Source organism: Misgurnus anguillicaudatus, chromosome 17, assembly GCF_027580225.2.
Source record: "Misgurnus anguillicaudatus chromosome 17, ASM2758022v2, whole genome shotgun sequence".
NCBI lineage: Eukaryota > Metazoa > Chordata > Actinopteri > Cypriniformes > Cobitidae > Misgurnus > Misgurnus anguillicaudatus.
Window position 1 is genome coordinate 33,856,346 of NC_073353.2, and position 15,965 is coordinate 33,872,310.

The window sequence follows — 15,965 nt, forward strand, 5'->3', positions numbered from 1 at the left end:
AATCTTTGTTTTTAGAGAATTAAACTAAAATAACAGCCTCATGCAAAGCATTCTAGGAACCAGAAATCCTCATCAACCTTTTTCTGTTTTTTTCTTCAGATTTTGGTTCCCAGAATACTTTGCATGAGGCTGTTCTTTATTCTGTAAAGATTTGTTAACGTTTAATGCTCATTTAACTTTGAACAAACTAATGACAAACAGCTGCACTATTTCTACAGAAATTTTAGTGAATCCAACAGTATTTTTATGGCAAAAGAGGCTTTTGTGCTGGCACAACTGTTATAGTTTCATATTTTGTTTATTTAAATTAGTATTTTAGTTGTTAGACTGCCTATTGCTCAACACAATGTGTTGCTGTAGCCCAAGTTGTAAAGCATTGTATTAGCAGTGCAAGGGTTATGGGTTTGATTCCTAAACTGTAAAAAAATACTTTGCTGCCTTAAAATGTTTCGTTGAATCAACTCGGACCCACAAGTCATTTCAACTTACTATTATTTATCTTCACTGAGTTGTTATAACTACAGGTGAGTTGTTATAACTTATAAATTTAAGTTGACTTTTCTCAACTATATTTTATAAGTTGTGACAACTAATTTCTGTTGACATGACTTGTAAATCTGAGTTGATTCAACCAAAAATTTTAAGGCAGCAAAGTTTTTTTTTACAGTGTAGGGAACACACATATTAATGAAATGTTTGGCTTAAAGCACTGTAAGTCACTTTGGATAAAAGCGTCTGCCAAAATGCATAAATGTAATTATCTATGGATGTTCAGGCTTTATCCTTTCTTGTATCTGTGTATTCTAAAACTAATATGCCCGCTTGTAGTGATTCCAGTGAAACGGCACATTAAAATGCAAACAAGACTGTAATTACAATGATACACATTATTCCCACATTTTAATAACTGTTAGACGAATACACCCCAGTAGGACAATTCGGGAAAAACACAGTACATTCATACAGAAAAGAAATGTGTAATGGTTTAAATGCAGCATGATATACATAATTTAACATTCTGATATCAACTTGCAACTTTAAATACCATATCGGACAAAAAAGCATATGTATGTAATATTTGCGACATACAGTACTACAACACACATGAAACTGTCCTGCAGTGAGTGTTTTCACTAAAACACACAAAATATCAGACAACACAACAACAAAAACATTAAGATAAGCAACAGTAAATGGCTCACACTTATGAAAAGTGAACTGACATTGAAGTAAAAGTGGGTTTCAATTGCATTGGGGTAACCTGAAATAAACAATACAGCTGATGTTTGACTGGCATTTCTTTACATAGTGCGAAATGTTATGGTATGCATGTCAACACTGGTGTGTACTGTATGAAACCAGAGTAAAGTTACATCTGTTGTTTACGATGAAAGGGAATACACAATGCAAAGCAAGGCCAAAGCAATGCACACCCCTTTAAATATATTTAAAGCTAAAAATATAATATTTACATAGTATAAACACATTCCTATTCAGAAAGTCTATATGAACATTTGTCAGGATATGGAAAAAAAGTAGCAGTTAGGCAGAAAAATATTTCCAAAACAGAGTAAATATAATGTGACTAACAAAAATAAACCCTTAGCCGCTCGTATGGAATGTATGTAAAGTGATTTAGGCAGTTTAGGTTAGAAGATGAATTACATATGAGCAGTCTTTATTATGTTATGAATGACACTACACAAGAAAGTGATGTATTTACTGTACTATACTGTACTATACTGAGAGAGCTAATGAATAATATACTCTTGGTAGTGCAATATTGTACCTTGATTCAGTCACAGATTAATCATGCACTTATAAGTCTATGAAGTCATAAAATTAAATCAATACTGAAGGATTGGGTTTGGCATTTGCAGTATAGGTTTCATTGTGGAAAACTGATTAGAATATGACACACAATATACTGTTTCGTATGTTATCATGCTGTAAGGCTTTCACATTTAGTGAAAAAACAGTCACAAGTAGTGTAGTTATCATTGTACCAACAGCCAACAATATATTGTATGTAACAAAATTATCGATTTTTCTTTTATTCCACTGTAAAAAAAAATGTGCTGTAATTATGCAGCTGGTTGGCAGTAACTTACTGTAGAAGATAAAGACTGAAAATGTTTCATGTTCATTTAATTGTTGCCAGTAAATAACATAAATGTAAAATTTACAGTAAGTTACTGGCAGCTAGTTGCCAGTAATACCTAGTAATACTGTAATTTCTACAGAATTTTTTTTACAGTGCAAACACCGTTAGGATATAATGCAAGTAAACTTCCTACTGTGATTATCTCAAAACTTTATTTTGTGAGTGGAAGCAGTTGCTAAGGACTTAATTTGGACAACTTTAAATGCGATTTTCTCAATATTTTGACCCTCAGATTTCAGACTTTCAAATCTTGTCCTATCCTAACAAACATACATAAATGGAAAGCTTATTTAATCAACTTTCACATGATGTATAAATCTCAATTTCAAAAAATTGACCCATATGACTGGATTTGTGGTCCAGGGTCACAAATGTTACAGAAACTATGGTCCAGTGTAATTTTTGGGGACCATTAAGCAGATGTTTTTGAATTATGATGAGGAATCACTATATTTGAAGAGTTTGGTTCCAAAACGCAATAAATCCATTTTGACTAATTTGGGTAAAAATGTGTTTTCTATACCAAGAAAGTGACAAGATGAAAACCACTATTTTCTGTTAAAAATTTTCACATAGCATCTTTAGGTTATAATAACATCCATCAAATCCATAATTTGTTTTTCAAAGATTTATTATAAAAAATCAAAATGCTATAAATCTATTGAATCAATATATAAATGTGCATTCATCTTTGCCATGTTATATTCATTTAGTTGACTAGTGATATACACTGATTAAAAAAAACTAAACATTAATGGTATTAATCAAAACACTGACTTTGTCATATTAAAAACACTGTCATTGGTGCGGTCATACTTGGGACATCGTCGCTGAACTTTTTTGATAGCGATCCTGCTTGATTTTCTTGATTTTCGAGTAAAATAATGAAAAATTTTTCATAAGATCTGCTGGTGTCAATGTGTTAGCATGACAGAAGCTTGATGCTGTGGTGTGAGAACAAGCAACAGCCGGCATTTTTCCTTTGCCCGAGTGCCTCCCACGTAAATTATTAGATTTTGATGGCTTACGTTTCTTCCCCGCCACAGAAAACCACCACAGGTTTATCAATGCCATCAAAAGTATTATTTTGTTTTTGTTTGTTTGTTGATCACGAAGTACAAAGTAGATGAGGAAAACTGTGTGTATTCAAAGCGCTGCCATTATTGTGTACAATGCGTGGAATGGTGCGCTGTGATTGGTTAAGCAGATTTACTGCATTCTGCAGAGAAGGAGGACTGGCATTTGTCACCGTTTGGAAAAAAGGGAGAAAAGATGACAGAACAACAAGGCGGATATTGGATTTTGCGTAAAATTAAGAATTTACTTTTTAATACTGACCAGATACAATACTTATTTTGGTGGTAATTTATTTGTTTTTAAAATGGCGTTTATCACGTTTTGGAACCAAACTCTTAATTTGTAGTTTGTTACTGGTAACATTGGGAATTTTACCAATGTGTTGGATGTTGTGAATTTAAATGGTTAATGAGTAACAAGTTCATATCTTTAAATTTGAAATCATTAAAGGATTGAATCGCTGTTATTTACCAAAACTGCGTATGGTTTCAGAGGAAGATGATTAAATGTTAATTTTTTTCTTACTTTTTTTTGGCACTAATCTTTTGTGGACCCAGTCAATAAACTTCCTAATGAATTTTTTATTTGATTGTTCTCTATAAAAACAGAAACAAATGCTCTATAATAGTCTAAGTATTCAACTATACATGGGCACTCTGTTATTTTTCCTCGTGTTCAATAGTAAAAATATAGATTTCTCATTAGTCTGGTCTTCTTTGGGGGTAGATATATACAGTAATTACACAAAAGGGGTTGATCTTATAAGACAAATAAGTGCATTACATGTGTGATATCTCAGAGCGAACTATTTACACTTCGACCGCACACAGCAGTTAGGCAACCTAAAATACTGTGTAGTACAAAGACGAGGCCACAAGCGTCTCTTCATTTAATAACACTACTTGAAGGTAGTAATGTGTGTTTTTCAGTGTAAATACCAGGAGAAATGCTTTCGTCTCCTTCACCCTTCAAAAAGCACAAGCAGTGAATTATGGGTAAAAGGTCCAAGTCAGGCATTTGAGTGAAAATGCCAGCAGTTTTTTTCGCTGTTAAATCAGGCGAAGGGATTCTCTGGTTTTATGATGTTGTCAATATCATGGCAGTTTTTGCCGTTCAGGTGTTCTGTATGGCCGTCGATGCTGTAACAGCCCTGGACCTCAGTGATGGATGACGCAGTGTATGAGGCAGATCTCAGCGCATCAGAGTGGGTGATGGTACTGCCAAACTGAATGCGATACTGATTCCAGTGCCTTCTTAAAACCGCTTGAACCTGAGGAAGGTTTGCATATATTAGCTCCTCATGCAGAAAATCACATAACTAACCGTGCAGCATTAATAATAATTTAAAGGGACACTCCACTTTTTTTGAAAATATGCTAATTTTCCAGCTCTCCTAGAGTTAAACATTTGATTTTTACCATTTTGGAATCCCTTGAGCCGATCTCCGCGTCTGGCGGTACCACCCCAAGCATAGCCTAGCACAATCCACAGAATCCGATTAGACCATCAGCATCACGTCAAAAAATGACCAAAGAGTTTCAATACTAAGACCGACAGAAAATTAAAAGTTGTGATTTTCTAGGCAGATATGGCTAGGAACTATACTCTCATTCTGGCGTAATAATCAAGGACTTTGCTGCTGTAACATGGCTGCAGGAGTCGGAATTATATTACACACTGCCCGAAAATAGTCCCCTGCTATTGAAAGTTACAAAGGGGACTATTTTCGGGCCCTGCGTAATATTATTGCGTAATATAAATATTATTGCAGCCATGTTACATCAGCAAAGTCCTTGATTATTACGCCAGAATGAGAGTATAGTTCCTAGACATATCTGCCTATAAAATTGCAACTTTTAATTTTCTGTTGGTCTTAGTACACGGTGTAACTACAAAAGAGTCAAGTTTTAAATAGGAAAAATATCGAAACTCTAAGGTTATTTTTAAACGCGCGATGCTAATGGTCTAATAAGATTCAATGGACTGTGCTAAGCTATGCTAAAAGTTGTACCGCCAGACCTGGAGATCGGCTGAATGGATTCCAAAACTGTAAAAATCTAATATTTAACCCTAGGGTTATATTTTCAAAAAAGTGGAGTGTCCCTTTAAGACAAACGACATCTGCAAACATCTCTGCTGTTTGGTCTTTAACAAGTTACTCTGTTTATTGTAATAAAATACACTTTGAATGCATTTATAATACACCTTGGGAGGTATGACCAAAATCATTTCATATTACAATCATCATTTTATATACATAATATACATTGTGACATACACTCTAAAAATGCTGAAAGTTGCTTTTGATGAAAGTGTCTGCTAAATGCATAAATGTACAGTAAATATATAATAAGAATAAGTCTCGCATCAATGGTAAAATATATCTCTATATGGTCACATGAGTTAAAAACAAAAGATTTGAGCAGTAAAACTAATAAAATGCATCGATTTAAATATAAATAACATTTGGATGAGCCACCGTAAGCTTCTGTGAAACGGGTGTTTTACACACACCTGTGACCGCACATCAAATGAACTCTATATTAAAGCACAGATATGAGATATTGCCATAGCAACCTTACACAAATAGCATAGTTTTTCAGGTCACGTCCTTCTCTGTACGTTTTTTAACCTTCTCAGATATTAAATAACTAAAAATTCACAGTATTTTGCGATACATTCTTTTAGGTAAAAGCCAGTAGGCCATATTAAAAAAAGAAAAATTCATCTGATCTTTGCTTTCAGGGAAAAGGATGTTGGCAGATCTCTGTAATTCCGTAAAGATAAACAGGAAAAGTGTCATTTCAGTTTGGTAAACTCTTACCTCCCCATTGAAAAAGCAGAAGATTGTGGCCACCAGCAGTCCCTTAAAAAACAAAATCCCAAATGCGTATCATTAGTACATAAGAGGTTAGCTTTCATCCATAAACTATAAATGTCCTTTTATTAAAAAACGTTTTCTCTTTGTGTTTGAATGCATTTTGGCAGCGATTCCTGATGTGTATGAGAAATCATCTGGGATGACAAGCTTGTTTGCATTATTCATTGCATTGATTCTGTTAGGTCTGGTGACAACAGCTGTCCAAAGCTTCTCAGTGTAGCTTTATATACAATAGACTTCAAATTATTCTTTTCTTCCTGCTCAAGACCTATTAAGTTTGCCATGATAACAACATTTTGAACACTGTGGTGGTTTTAGGTAGCCTTAGGAAATTTGGCCATTTGATTAATTTTTATATGGTTTTAATATCAATTAGTTATATTATCAATTTATTAAGTAATATTACGTAATATTATATTAATATCAATTGTCATGATTTTATAAAAATGTAAGTTTTGCATACATGGAATTTATTTGGTGTGCTGTCACTTTAAGACCCTCATGTGATGCCTGGATCCAATAGACTGTTACACGTGCTTTTACTTACTGAACTGTTCGCATTCACACAACAAACTATGTTTATAAGAATAATCACGGCATTTTGAAAAAATTTGGGGAAATATGTCAGTTCAAGTCTTGAGATGTTGTCTGGGCACACCCTTGTGATCTGCACACACACAAAACTTTTCAAACGGCACATGAGTAGCGCATTAAAATCTGCTTTGCATCTTCTTTTCTGGAATATTTAAATTGGCAAGGCCTAAAAAACGTGCAAACTTGTGTGACGCACTGACCCGATCATGGTTGCCGCAGGCCATTAGGCACTTATTATCGAGCCTGTCTCTAAAGTAAAGCACGCACGTTAAGAATCGATTCAGGGATTTCCCGAATTGTTAAACTGAAGATTGATTAAAATCTGGAAATCTATATTTTATCGGAGACTCGTACAAAAAATAATGTGCATGTGATTAATTGTTTGAATTAAATATTGGTTCCAGTAGTTAATAAGCAAACAAATAGTCTGGTTAACACGGTACTAAAAACAAAATGACAAGAAATAGAATAATAACTAAATTATTTTCACATACCTGATAATGCATTATGATATGCATAATGTATTCGTAAATTTCTGCTGAAACACGCCCGCCGGGTTTGTATGGCAGGAGGACGTACTGGATGCCCAGTAGTGGAACCAGAATAAGCGTGGCCCGCACAGCTTTCATGTAGAGGCTCGATTCTGCCTGATGCGTTACTTTCAGCTTGGTGATGAGGACTCGTACGATGTTCAGCAGAAAGAACAAATTCACCTGAAAAGACAGGCTAGATGAAAGGCAAGCAAAAGCAGTGACAAAGCCTTCCAAGTGGCAGGAACATCCGATGAGAGTTTCATAACATAATGTTAGATGTAGGTCAGTGGCGGCTCGTGACTGCTCATACGAGGGGCGCTAATTCAAAATAAGTGTTCGGAGTGTCATGTGCGTTGCTTGCGTTTTCAAAATATGTGTTTGTTTCGTCATGTGAACCATGTGCATCACGTGTTTTGTCAAAACAAGTGCCTGCTGCACACACGTCAAAACCATTTATGATACAAGAGACGCTCACATTTACAAAATACACTCAAGGCACTCCCTTAACAGGAAACTCTGATTACGCATGAGATTATGCGAGTATCTGGCAAACGCAACATCTCTTTTATCATAAACCCTTTAGACGCGTCTGCAGCAGGCACCCACTTTGACAAGACACGTGAGGCACACATGATCACTCGACGCGCAAAACATATTTTGAAATTACAAACCACACACATGACGAGCTACATACATGTTGTGATGAACTTCGCATCGACCGCCCTCGAAAAAAGAAGTCACCGGCCGCCACTGATATAGGTAACATAAACTTTTAAACACTGAAATTGTACTATTTAGGAAAAAGTCAAATTAGCAAATTCCCCTAAATGTCTGCAAGTAATTTGTACAAATATTTTAGTTTTAATTACAAATAATAAAATATGTCTTACCAATAGTGCTGCACAGATAGGGCCGTGAATAATGTACAGGAGAGACGTATTTGAGCTGATCCAACAACTGAGTATTTAAATAGCAAAGAATTAGCCAAACATGTAACAGAAATTTAAGACAATTATTTTAAACAATAACAAATTAAATTTGGAAACAAGTTTCACACTCACACTACAAGATTTTCAGCTTAAATTGACCGACAGCTCAAATTACAAAACTTTATTATAAGCTTACCATTGTGAATTTGGGTAGAGGAAAGGTGTTTTGAACACTGAATTATTATGTTCTTGCTCAATAACTGATTTTTGTATATTTGTAACAAAAAGTCTGCATTGCAGATTTAAACTACACAAGATGAAGTATACTCACTTATCATTGTAGTAGTAACTTCTGGCTACGGCGTGTATTGTAGCTGGTATAAGTGGGAAACCTTTTAATGAAAAAAAGGTCAGCATTTAGTATTAATACAAGCATTACAGAACTATTAAAAATATTACAACAAATGCTAAAAAGAATGCATTCATTTAGCTGTATACTCACCCCATCCAAGGAGGTAGTACCACATTAAATGCTGTTTTTCAGCAAACACTGCCACGACAATAAGCGTGTGCAGGTAGATCCCTTCACACAGCATCCAGAAGTAGTTACATCCAAAGATGTACAGATGAATGAACTGTGATACCTTACAGCTGATCTAAACAGAAACATATAAAAATTATTAATTATGACATCTACTGTTTGGCTTTATTAAGTATTAAATCGTGAAATCCTAGAAGTGCGGTGCGTACAAACTGCAATTCTGTTTTCATTTACACCCAATTCAAAATAAGCAGACAGTATAAATGTTGTTTTTGCCAAGATATAATCTACCCTGATCATTGGCTGTTTTAAAACAATGGTTTGGTGTCTGGTAATGGGAAAATATGCTTTTATCAGTTTATTCCGATTATAGGCAGTTAATAAAGATTATTAGAGAAAGGCAGATTGAGGGCAAATGATGACAAGATTTTTTAAAGATGTCAAATAAACCATTGGTGTCCCCAGAGTACGTATGTGAAGTTTTAGCTCAAATTACCATATAGATCAGGGGTGTCAAACATACGGCCCACGGGCCGCATACGGCCCACAAAGGTGTCCAATCCGGCCGCATGATGATTTATTAAATATAAAATACATATTTTAAAAACCCTTTCAGGCGGGTGTCTAGTTCGTTTTTAATATGAGAGACTTGCGGAAAGCAGCAAAACGCGGAACATAGACTAAACACGGTGCCCAAAAATCTTGCTGTTTTATTGTTACTGCTCCGCCAACGATCCACTTATTCCGGTGATCCACTTCGTGTTTTCCCGACCGCTCCGCAGCATCTCTGTGTCCACTCTCTGCCTGGAGAGCGAAGACGACAGTTTCCGAAGTTCGTTTCATTAACAGGTAGTACATTAAATCAGTTGTTAAACAACAGAATTAGTAATTTGGAAGTTTGTTTATGTATTTCTTCCGGTAATGATTTGCTGTCGGTGTTTTAAAAGTGCTAACAACTTAGCAAGCAAACAACAACAAAATAGCCACATTCTTAGTATTAACGTTACACATGTCTAATCAATTGAATCTTCCCGATCAGATCTAAGTTAATATAAACACTAAATTTGCTGTTGTTGGCACACTTTGTAGACAAAAAATACAAAAAAGATCAATGCCTTCACAAAATAACGACAGAAGCGAAAGAGAGGCTGCTAAAGGCAGTTCAACATTGCAAACATGGATTCAAAGCTCCATCAAGCCAGCAGGTAAATCATATTGAATATTTTGCAGATTGTCACACTTTAATTCTTGTTATTATATCTCCCATTATAATCACATGCTAGTAATATAACACATCATATTTATAATACTTTATTAAAACCATAATAATAGTACCACCCCCCTTAGTGCCCTTTTTGGTTTGGGACACTGCCCCATCTAGCATTTTCATTTTCTAAATGACTGTTCTCATTACAAATATATTCCAAAGAAAAGTGAATGATTTATAAATAATTTTGGCATTAAGGAATAATGCAAAAGAAGTTAAATTAAGGCTTTTCAACCTAAGGCCAGTGGATTTTGTACAGATGTAAATTTGTGTATATAATATGAGTGTGACCTTATGAAATGTAGTTTTCACAGAGCTGTGTGTTTCTCTAGTTTTCTTGCTGAACAAAGTAATTAATTGGTTTGTTTAGTTAATATTAACACAAATATCAGCACACGAAGGTTTAAAAAAATTATCCGGCCCTCACATCATGGCGTTATTTACCATCCGGCCCTCAGCCTAAAATGAGTTTGACACCCCTGATATAGATAATTTATTACAGCATGTTAAAATTGTTACTTTGTACATGTAAGCTTTTAAATGCAAATGAGCTGATCTCTGCACTAAATGGCAGTGCCATTGTTGGATAGTGCAGATTAAGAGGCGGTATTATTCCCCCTCTGACATCACAAGAGGAGCCACATTTCAATGATCTATTTTTCACATGCTTGCAGCGAAATTTTTACCAAAACTAAGTTACTGGGTTGATCTTTTTCACATTTTCTAGGTTGATAAAAGCGCTGAAGAACCAATTATAGCACTTAAACATGGAAAAGTCAGATTTCGATGATATGTCCCCTTTAAATGGATAAAGGAACTGTAACAACCAGAAATGAATATTTGGTCATTATTTATTCACCCTGACATTTACCATATGCCAAAGTAACACAAAATTATATAAAAAGATGAATTACCATAGTTTATAGTCACAGTTTATAGATTGTCGACCATCAGTAAATGATTACTGAATGACACAATTGTCCTTCATTGGCTGAAAGCTACTTACTGGATTTTGCTGGACTAGTTCTTGGTTGTTTGCCACTGCTGTTAACCAAATGATAGTGATGATGGAGTTTAATACAAAGGAAAAGAAGAGGTTTTTGTGCAGGGTTATTCTCTGACAGCTTAAACTCCTGCAGGTACACAAAAAGAAGCACAACTGTAATACAACTCTAAACTACTTTGCAACATAAATATATGATAGGTGAACAGATAATTGCACTTACTTAAAATGGAAGAATATGGTGAGTGAAATAAACAAAGATGTAAGGGAAAGCCCATGACCTATTAATGCCAAGTAGAACAAGTTCATTGCGGTCTGCAAGACAATAGACAATAGAATCATGGGATATTTATATCACAAGCCAGTTCAGATTTGTGTTAATATTCATCTCAAGCCGCTGCATTGTTTGTATTCATACCCTTCGTCCTTCATTAGCGTGCAGATTACATCTGGTGTAATTTGTCCATGTTCGGTTGCTCGCGGGATGCAGGAACCACTGGCCACTTTCTGTGCATATTTTAATGACTATTTCTACATAGGAAACAAGAGTGTTAAATGTTTAAAACATTACTGACTGTGCATGGAAAAAAATTGTGCTAATTAGTACATTTTAATTCTGTTCCTGCACACACATATGGGACCCTGGACCACAAAACCATTCAGTATTGTAGGTCACATGGGTATATTTGTAGCAATAGCCAACAATGTATTGTGTGGGTCAAAATTATTGATTTTTATGCCAAAAAACATTAGCATATTAAATAAACATCATGTCCCATGAAGATAAATTTCCTAACATTTACATGAAAATGTATTCATCATTAGTGTTGCTAAGGACTTCATTTGAACAACTTTAAAGGAGATTTTCTCAATATTTCGATTTTTTGCATCCTCAGATTGCAGATTTTCAAATAGTTGTATTTGATCAGCTCTCAGCCAAATGTTGTCCTATCCTAACAAAAATACATCAATGACAAGCTTATTTATCTTTAAAAATCTAATTTTCAAAAAATTGACCCTTATGACTGGTATTGTGGTCCATGGTCACATATACAGTAAGATCACATAAAATTATTACTTAATAAGCACAAAATGGCTATAGATATTTATCAGTGTTCGGTAAAGTGGTACATCACGGTGTTAAAACAGCACAGTAATGTTGTTGCGCGCAAATTACCGCAAAGTTTTTATATCTAAATATATGGAGGAGACAGTGCTTTAAGTGGGCCGGAACGCGCAGGTACTCAGTACCGCCACTTCTAAAAATAGCTCTTGAGCGTACCACCACCTCTCCCTGAGCCCAGAACGTGCTTTTAGCGTACCGGAACGCTCATTTGCACATCTGTTTAAATCAGAGGTTTTAATCCTTTGGCTGCGCTGGCGCTTTTCAGAGCACTCTTCACAATGTACACTTCCTAATTCGTCCCACCGAGAGCAGAGACTACATTACCCATACACCCTTGAGTTTACAAGTTAAAAGCGCATGCATCGCCTTTGCTGTCAGTCAGCCTCAACGTGGTGTGGAGAGGTGTGACTCATACCCGTCAAGTATCCCGTTTTGGCCGGGAAAGTCCCGTATTTTACCCTTCTTTCCCGCCGTCCTCCCGTATTAGTATTTTCCTTTAAATCTCCTGTATTTTATCCTCCGTAATTTCGCACGCAAAGGTTGTGATCTATAAAAAGATCCTAAAGTTCGCTAAAGATCCACTGATTCCGCTAATCCACTTCGTGTTTTCCCGCCTGCTCCGCAGCATCTCTGTGTGCACTCTCTGCCTGGACGAGAGTTTCTGAAGTTCGTTGCATTAACAGGTAGATTTATTACATTATATCAGCTGTTAAACCGCAGAATTACTCATTTGGAAGTTTTTTTATGTATTTGTAAAATGTAAAAGTGCTAACAACTTAGCAAGCAAACAACATCAAAATATCCACATTCTTACTATTATCGCTTGTCTAATGGATTTAATGTTCCCGATCAGATCTAAGTTAATATAAACACTAAATTTGCTGTTGTTGGCACACTTTGTAGGAAAAAAAATACAAAAAACACAAATGCCTTCATAAAATAAAGACAGAGAACGGAAAGGGAGGCTGCTTCTAAAGGCAGTTCAACATTGCAAACATGGATTCAAAGATCCATCAAGCCAGCAGGTAAATCATATTGAATATTTTTTTGTCACACTTTAATTCTTGTTATTATATTTCCCATTATAATCACAAGTTGATGCTAGTAATATAACACATCATATTTATAATACTTTATTAAAACCATACTAATAGTACCACCCCCCCCCTTAGTGCCCTTTTTAGTTTGGGACACTGCCCAATGAAATTTCAATGAATTTGAACGCACAGTAGTTTTACCACCCGCAAAATGGAAAACAATGGGAAAAAATAAAGTGACGACTTTCTAGTTTTAAATTGCCAGTATTTTGTTATTCTTGAACCCATAGACATGGTCTTGGTGTCATTTTAAAGTTTTTGTTTTAAGCTCTTTCTATCTGAACAACTAGTTTTAGCATTTGACCATGCTGAAAATTTTACTTATATATCTACCTTTTGCACATTTTATGTATGTCAATGGCTATTTCTAGCTCAAGCAAATCCACAAACTTATATAAGGATTTATTATTTTTTACAAGGTCGTCTGTTGACTGCTGAATATAAAACCCCTTAAATATAGAAGTCCAGTCAGCAAAAAAAAGAAAAAAAAAATAGAGTACCGGCACTTTTTTTGGGCCACTTAAAGCACTGGGAGGAGATTGTATTTAATTAAATTGCGGAAATTTCCATATCACGTTTTTGGTAATAGACTACAGTGAACATCCTGTCAGAACATCCACTGAAGGCATCGTTCTAAAAACCATGGTTACCATGCGTCCGATGCCCATTCCCACTAAAGTCTGATGCCCATTCCGACTAAAACAGTAAATGTTCTTGGTTTAATTTGAAAGAACTAACAAAATTCTACCTTCTGTTAAAATGCATGCAAATATCTGCAAATTTCATGCTACTATCTGATAAAATGAGAAAGTTATAAGCAAAAACATGTGAATAGGCAGCATTTTCGGTCACACAATTTCCATACACATCCCTATATAACTTTTCCTCTGATTTCTAATGTTAAAAATATCATAACTTTCTCAATCCTAAATGGATTTTTACAATCCAGGTATCTTTGTAAATGGGAAAGTCTGCTCTGTCTACATTTTGAGAAGCGGGATTTTTGAAAATTTTGTCATCATACCTACAGTACAAGTGGGAAACTTTAGCTTAACTTTTAAAAGTGAAATGCAATTAAACACCTTGAAAATATCCTAATAAAAAGCTTAAGCAATATCCGAATTACTGCAACATGACAATTTAATACGGGCACATACCTAAGGCTAATTGTTGTGTATACTTGAAAACTATTTTATTTCTAATCACTTTCCAAGAGCTATTAGAAATCATTACAGTAGTTAAGTCCTTAAATGCAAAATACATTTTTTCTTCCTGTTTTATGCACTTCTACCAAAAATGCTTTTCTCTCATCACTTCAGCTTGTGGTTGGAAAGAAAACATCCCACCTAAGTTGATATTCAAACCACATTCACTCCCTGTTGTCCTGCAGGGCAGAGATGTTTCCTTTCATCAAAGTATTAAAAGCCATAGATCTTTTGATTTATGCTCATGTTTTGACAGTGAAGGAGAATAAAGCAGGGAAAAATCAAACACGTGAAAAGCAAGTAGAGTCGAACTTTATACAGGAGCACAGAACCTTAAATTCACCTGTAGGGTCAAAGTCCTGGTAATAGTCCGGGCAGTGTTGCTCAGATGTGACACCGGCATCTGTGTCGTCCCAACACAACCATCCATCCCAGGTTCTGTTGCATACTGGACCAGCTAAAGGAAACAAAGTAAAAGCAAAACATTTTTTTTTTATTCTGTCACCCAACAGAACCCTTCTCTAAAACTGAATAAATATGAGTTCCCAGAGGCATTCTCTGTTCTTGCTATACTAATAACACAAGATGACATAAACTAATATCATAATATATATATTTGAAGACAAGTGTAGTTGAAGCAGGAAAAATGGTGGTCATAATGTTATGGCTGATCGGTGTATGTATAAAGGGATATTAAAATCTTATTTGGTTTTTATTAATATTTTAGTCATTGAGCATAACGCATTTGTGCCACACACTTGCTTTTCAAGGGGTCCTATTATTAGTCCCGCCTTCCATTTTAAAGAACTTTAAAAATATATGGTTGGTTTTGGTTATGGATTGGGTTATAACCAATAAAAGATGTTGACCTTGGTAGGCCACCATTTGAATACTCTTATATATATATGTTAAAATACTGTTAAGTGCTTACTTTTTCTGTCTTGGGGGTTGTCCTTCATGATCCTCTGATAGCATTCGAACTGGGCAGTCACGATCTTGTTTCTGGTAATGGTAATGTCATGATACACATTCTGAGGATGCTGTTGCTGACTTTCGTTCACCTCGGGACTGGCAATAAGCTACATAAAGCAGACACGTTCAGAAAGTCATTTCTTCTTTCTATCTGGAGAACGTGATAACAGCTTTAGCAATAGCTTTATACTTTTCTCACCTCTGTGACAGATCCCAGCAGCAATAGACAAACCCAACAGCTGCGCATCATCTTCTTTGACATTTCCAATGATCCTCTATTGATCTGCAAGGCAGTTCACGTCAATAAAACACTGCACACAGTACACAGGGCTCTTTTACAACTATTGACAAAAGCAGAAGTACTCAAGTGTTCAAAGATGCACTTCAATGCATTTACAGACACTAAACTTATACCAAAGAGCTGGAAAAAACATTCAAAATATTTTAGGACAAAAGGGAATTCTTGTAACCACTGATCATAACACATGCAAGTATGCGTAATGCAAAATCGGTATTGTATCAGGTCAGTATTTAAAGGTAAATTCTTAATTTTACATAAAATCCAATATCCGCCGT

General features: G+C 35.3%; 1 protein-coding gene across 2 annotated transcripts in view; it reads right to left on the minus strand.

The window, feature by feature from the left end:
* Positions 1-883: 883 nt before the first annotated feature.
* Positions 884-15,965, minus strand: part of calcrla (calcitonin receptor-like a) — a 33,166-nt gene continuing 18,084 nt past the window's right edge. Inside the window, exons 2-13 of one of the 2 annotated variants that reach the window (XM_055215003.2) lie at positions 15,589-15,672; positions 15,349-15,496; positions 14,761-14,874; positions 11,408-11,520; positions 11,213-11,304; positions 10,993-11,119; positions 8,681-8,834; positions 8,510-8,570; positions 8,140-8,206; positions 7,211-7,429; positions 6,066-6,107; positions 884-4,511 (exon numbers count right to left, since the gene is read on the minus strand). In XM_055215003.2, the coding sequence (XP_055070978.2) occupies positions 4,296-4,511; positions 6,066-6,107; positions 7,211-7,429; positions 8,140-8,206; positions 8,510-8,570; positions 8,681-8,834; positions 10,993-11,119; positions 11,213-11,304; positions 11,408-11,520; positions 14,761-14,874; positions 15,349-15,496; positions 15,589-15,651 (1,416 nt within the window). In that variant the 5' untranslated portion in view covers positions 15,652-15,672 and the 3' untranslated portion in view covers positions 884-4,295. Of the gene's footprint in view, positions 4,512-6,065; positions 6,108-7,210; positions 7,430-8,139; positions 8,207-8,509; positions 8,571-8,680; positions 8,835-10,992; positions 11,120-11,212; positions 11,305-11,407; positions 11,521-14,760; positions 14,875-15,348; positions 15,497-15,588; positions 15,701-15,965 lie in introns of both variants that reach the window. The other variant, XM_055215004.2, reaches the window with a different exon arrangement.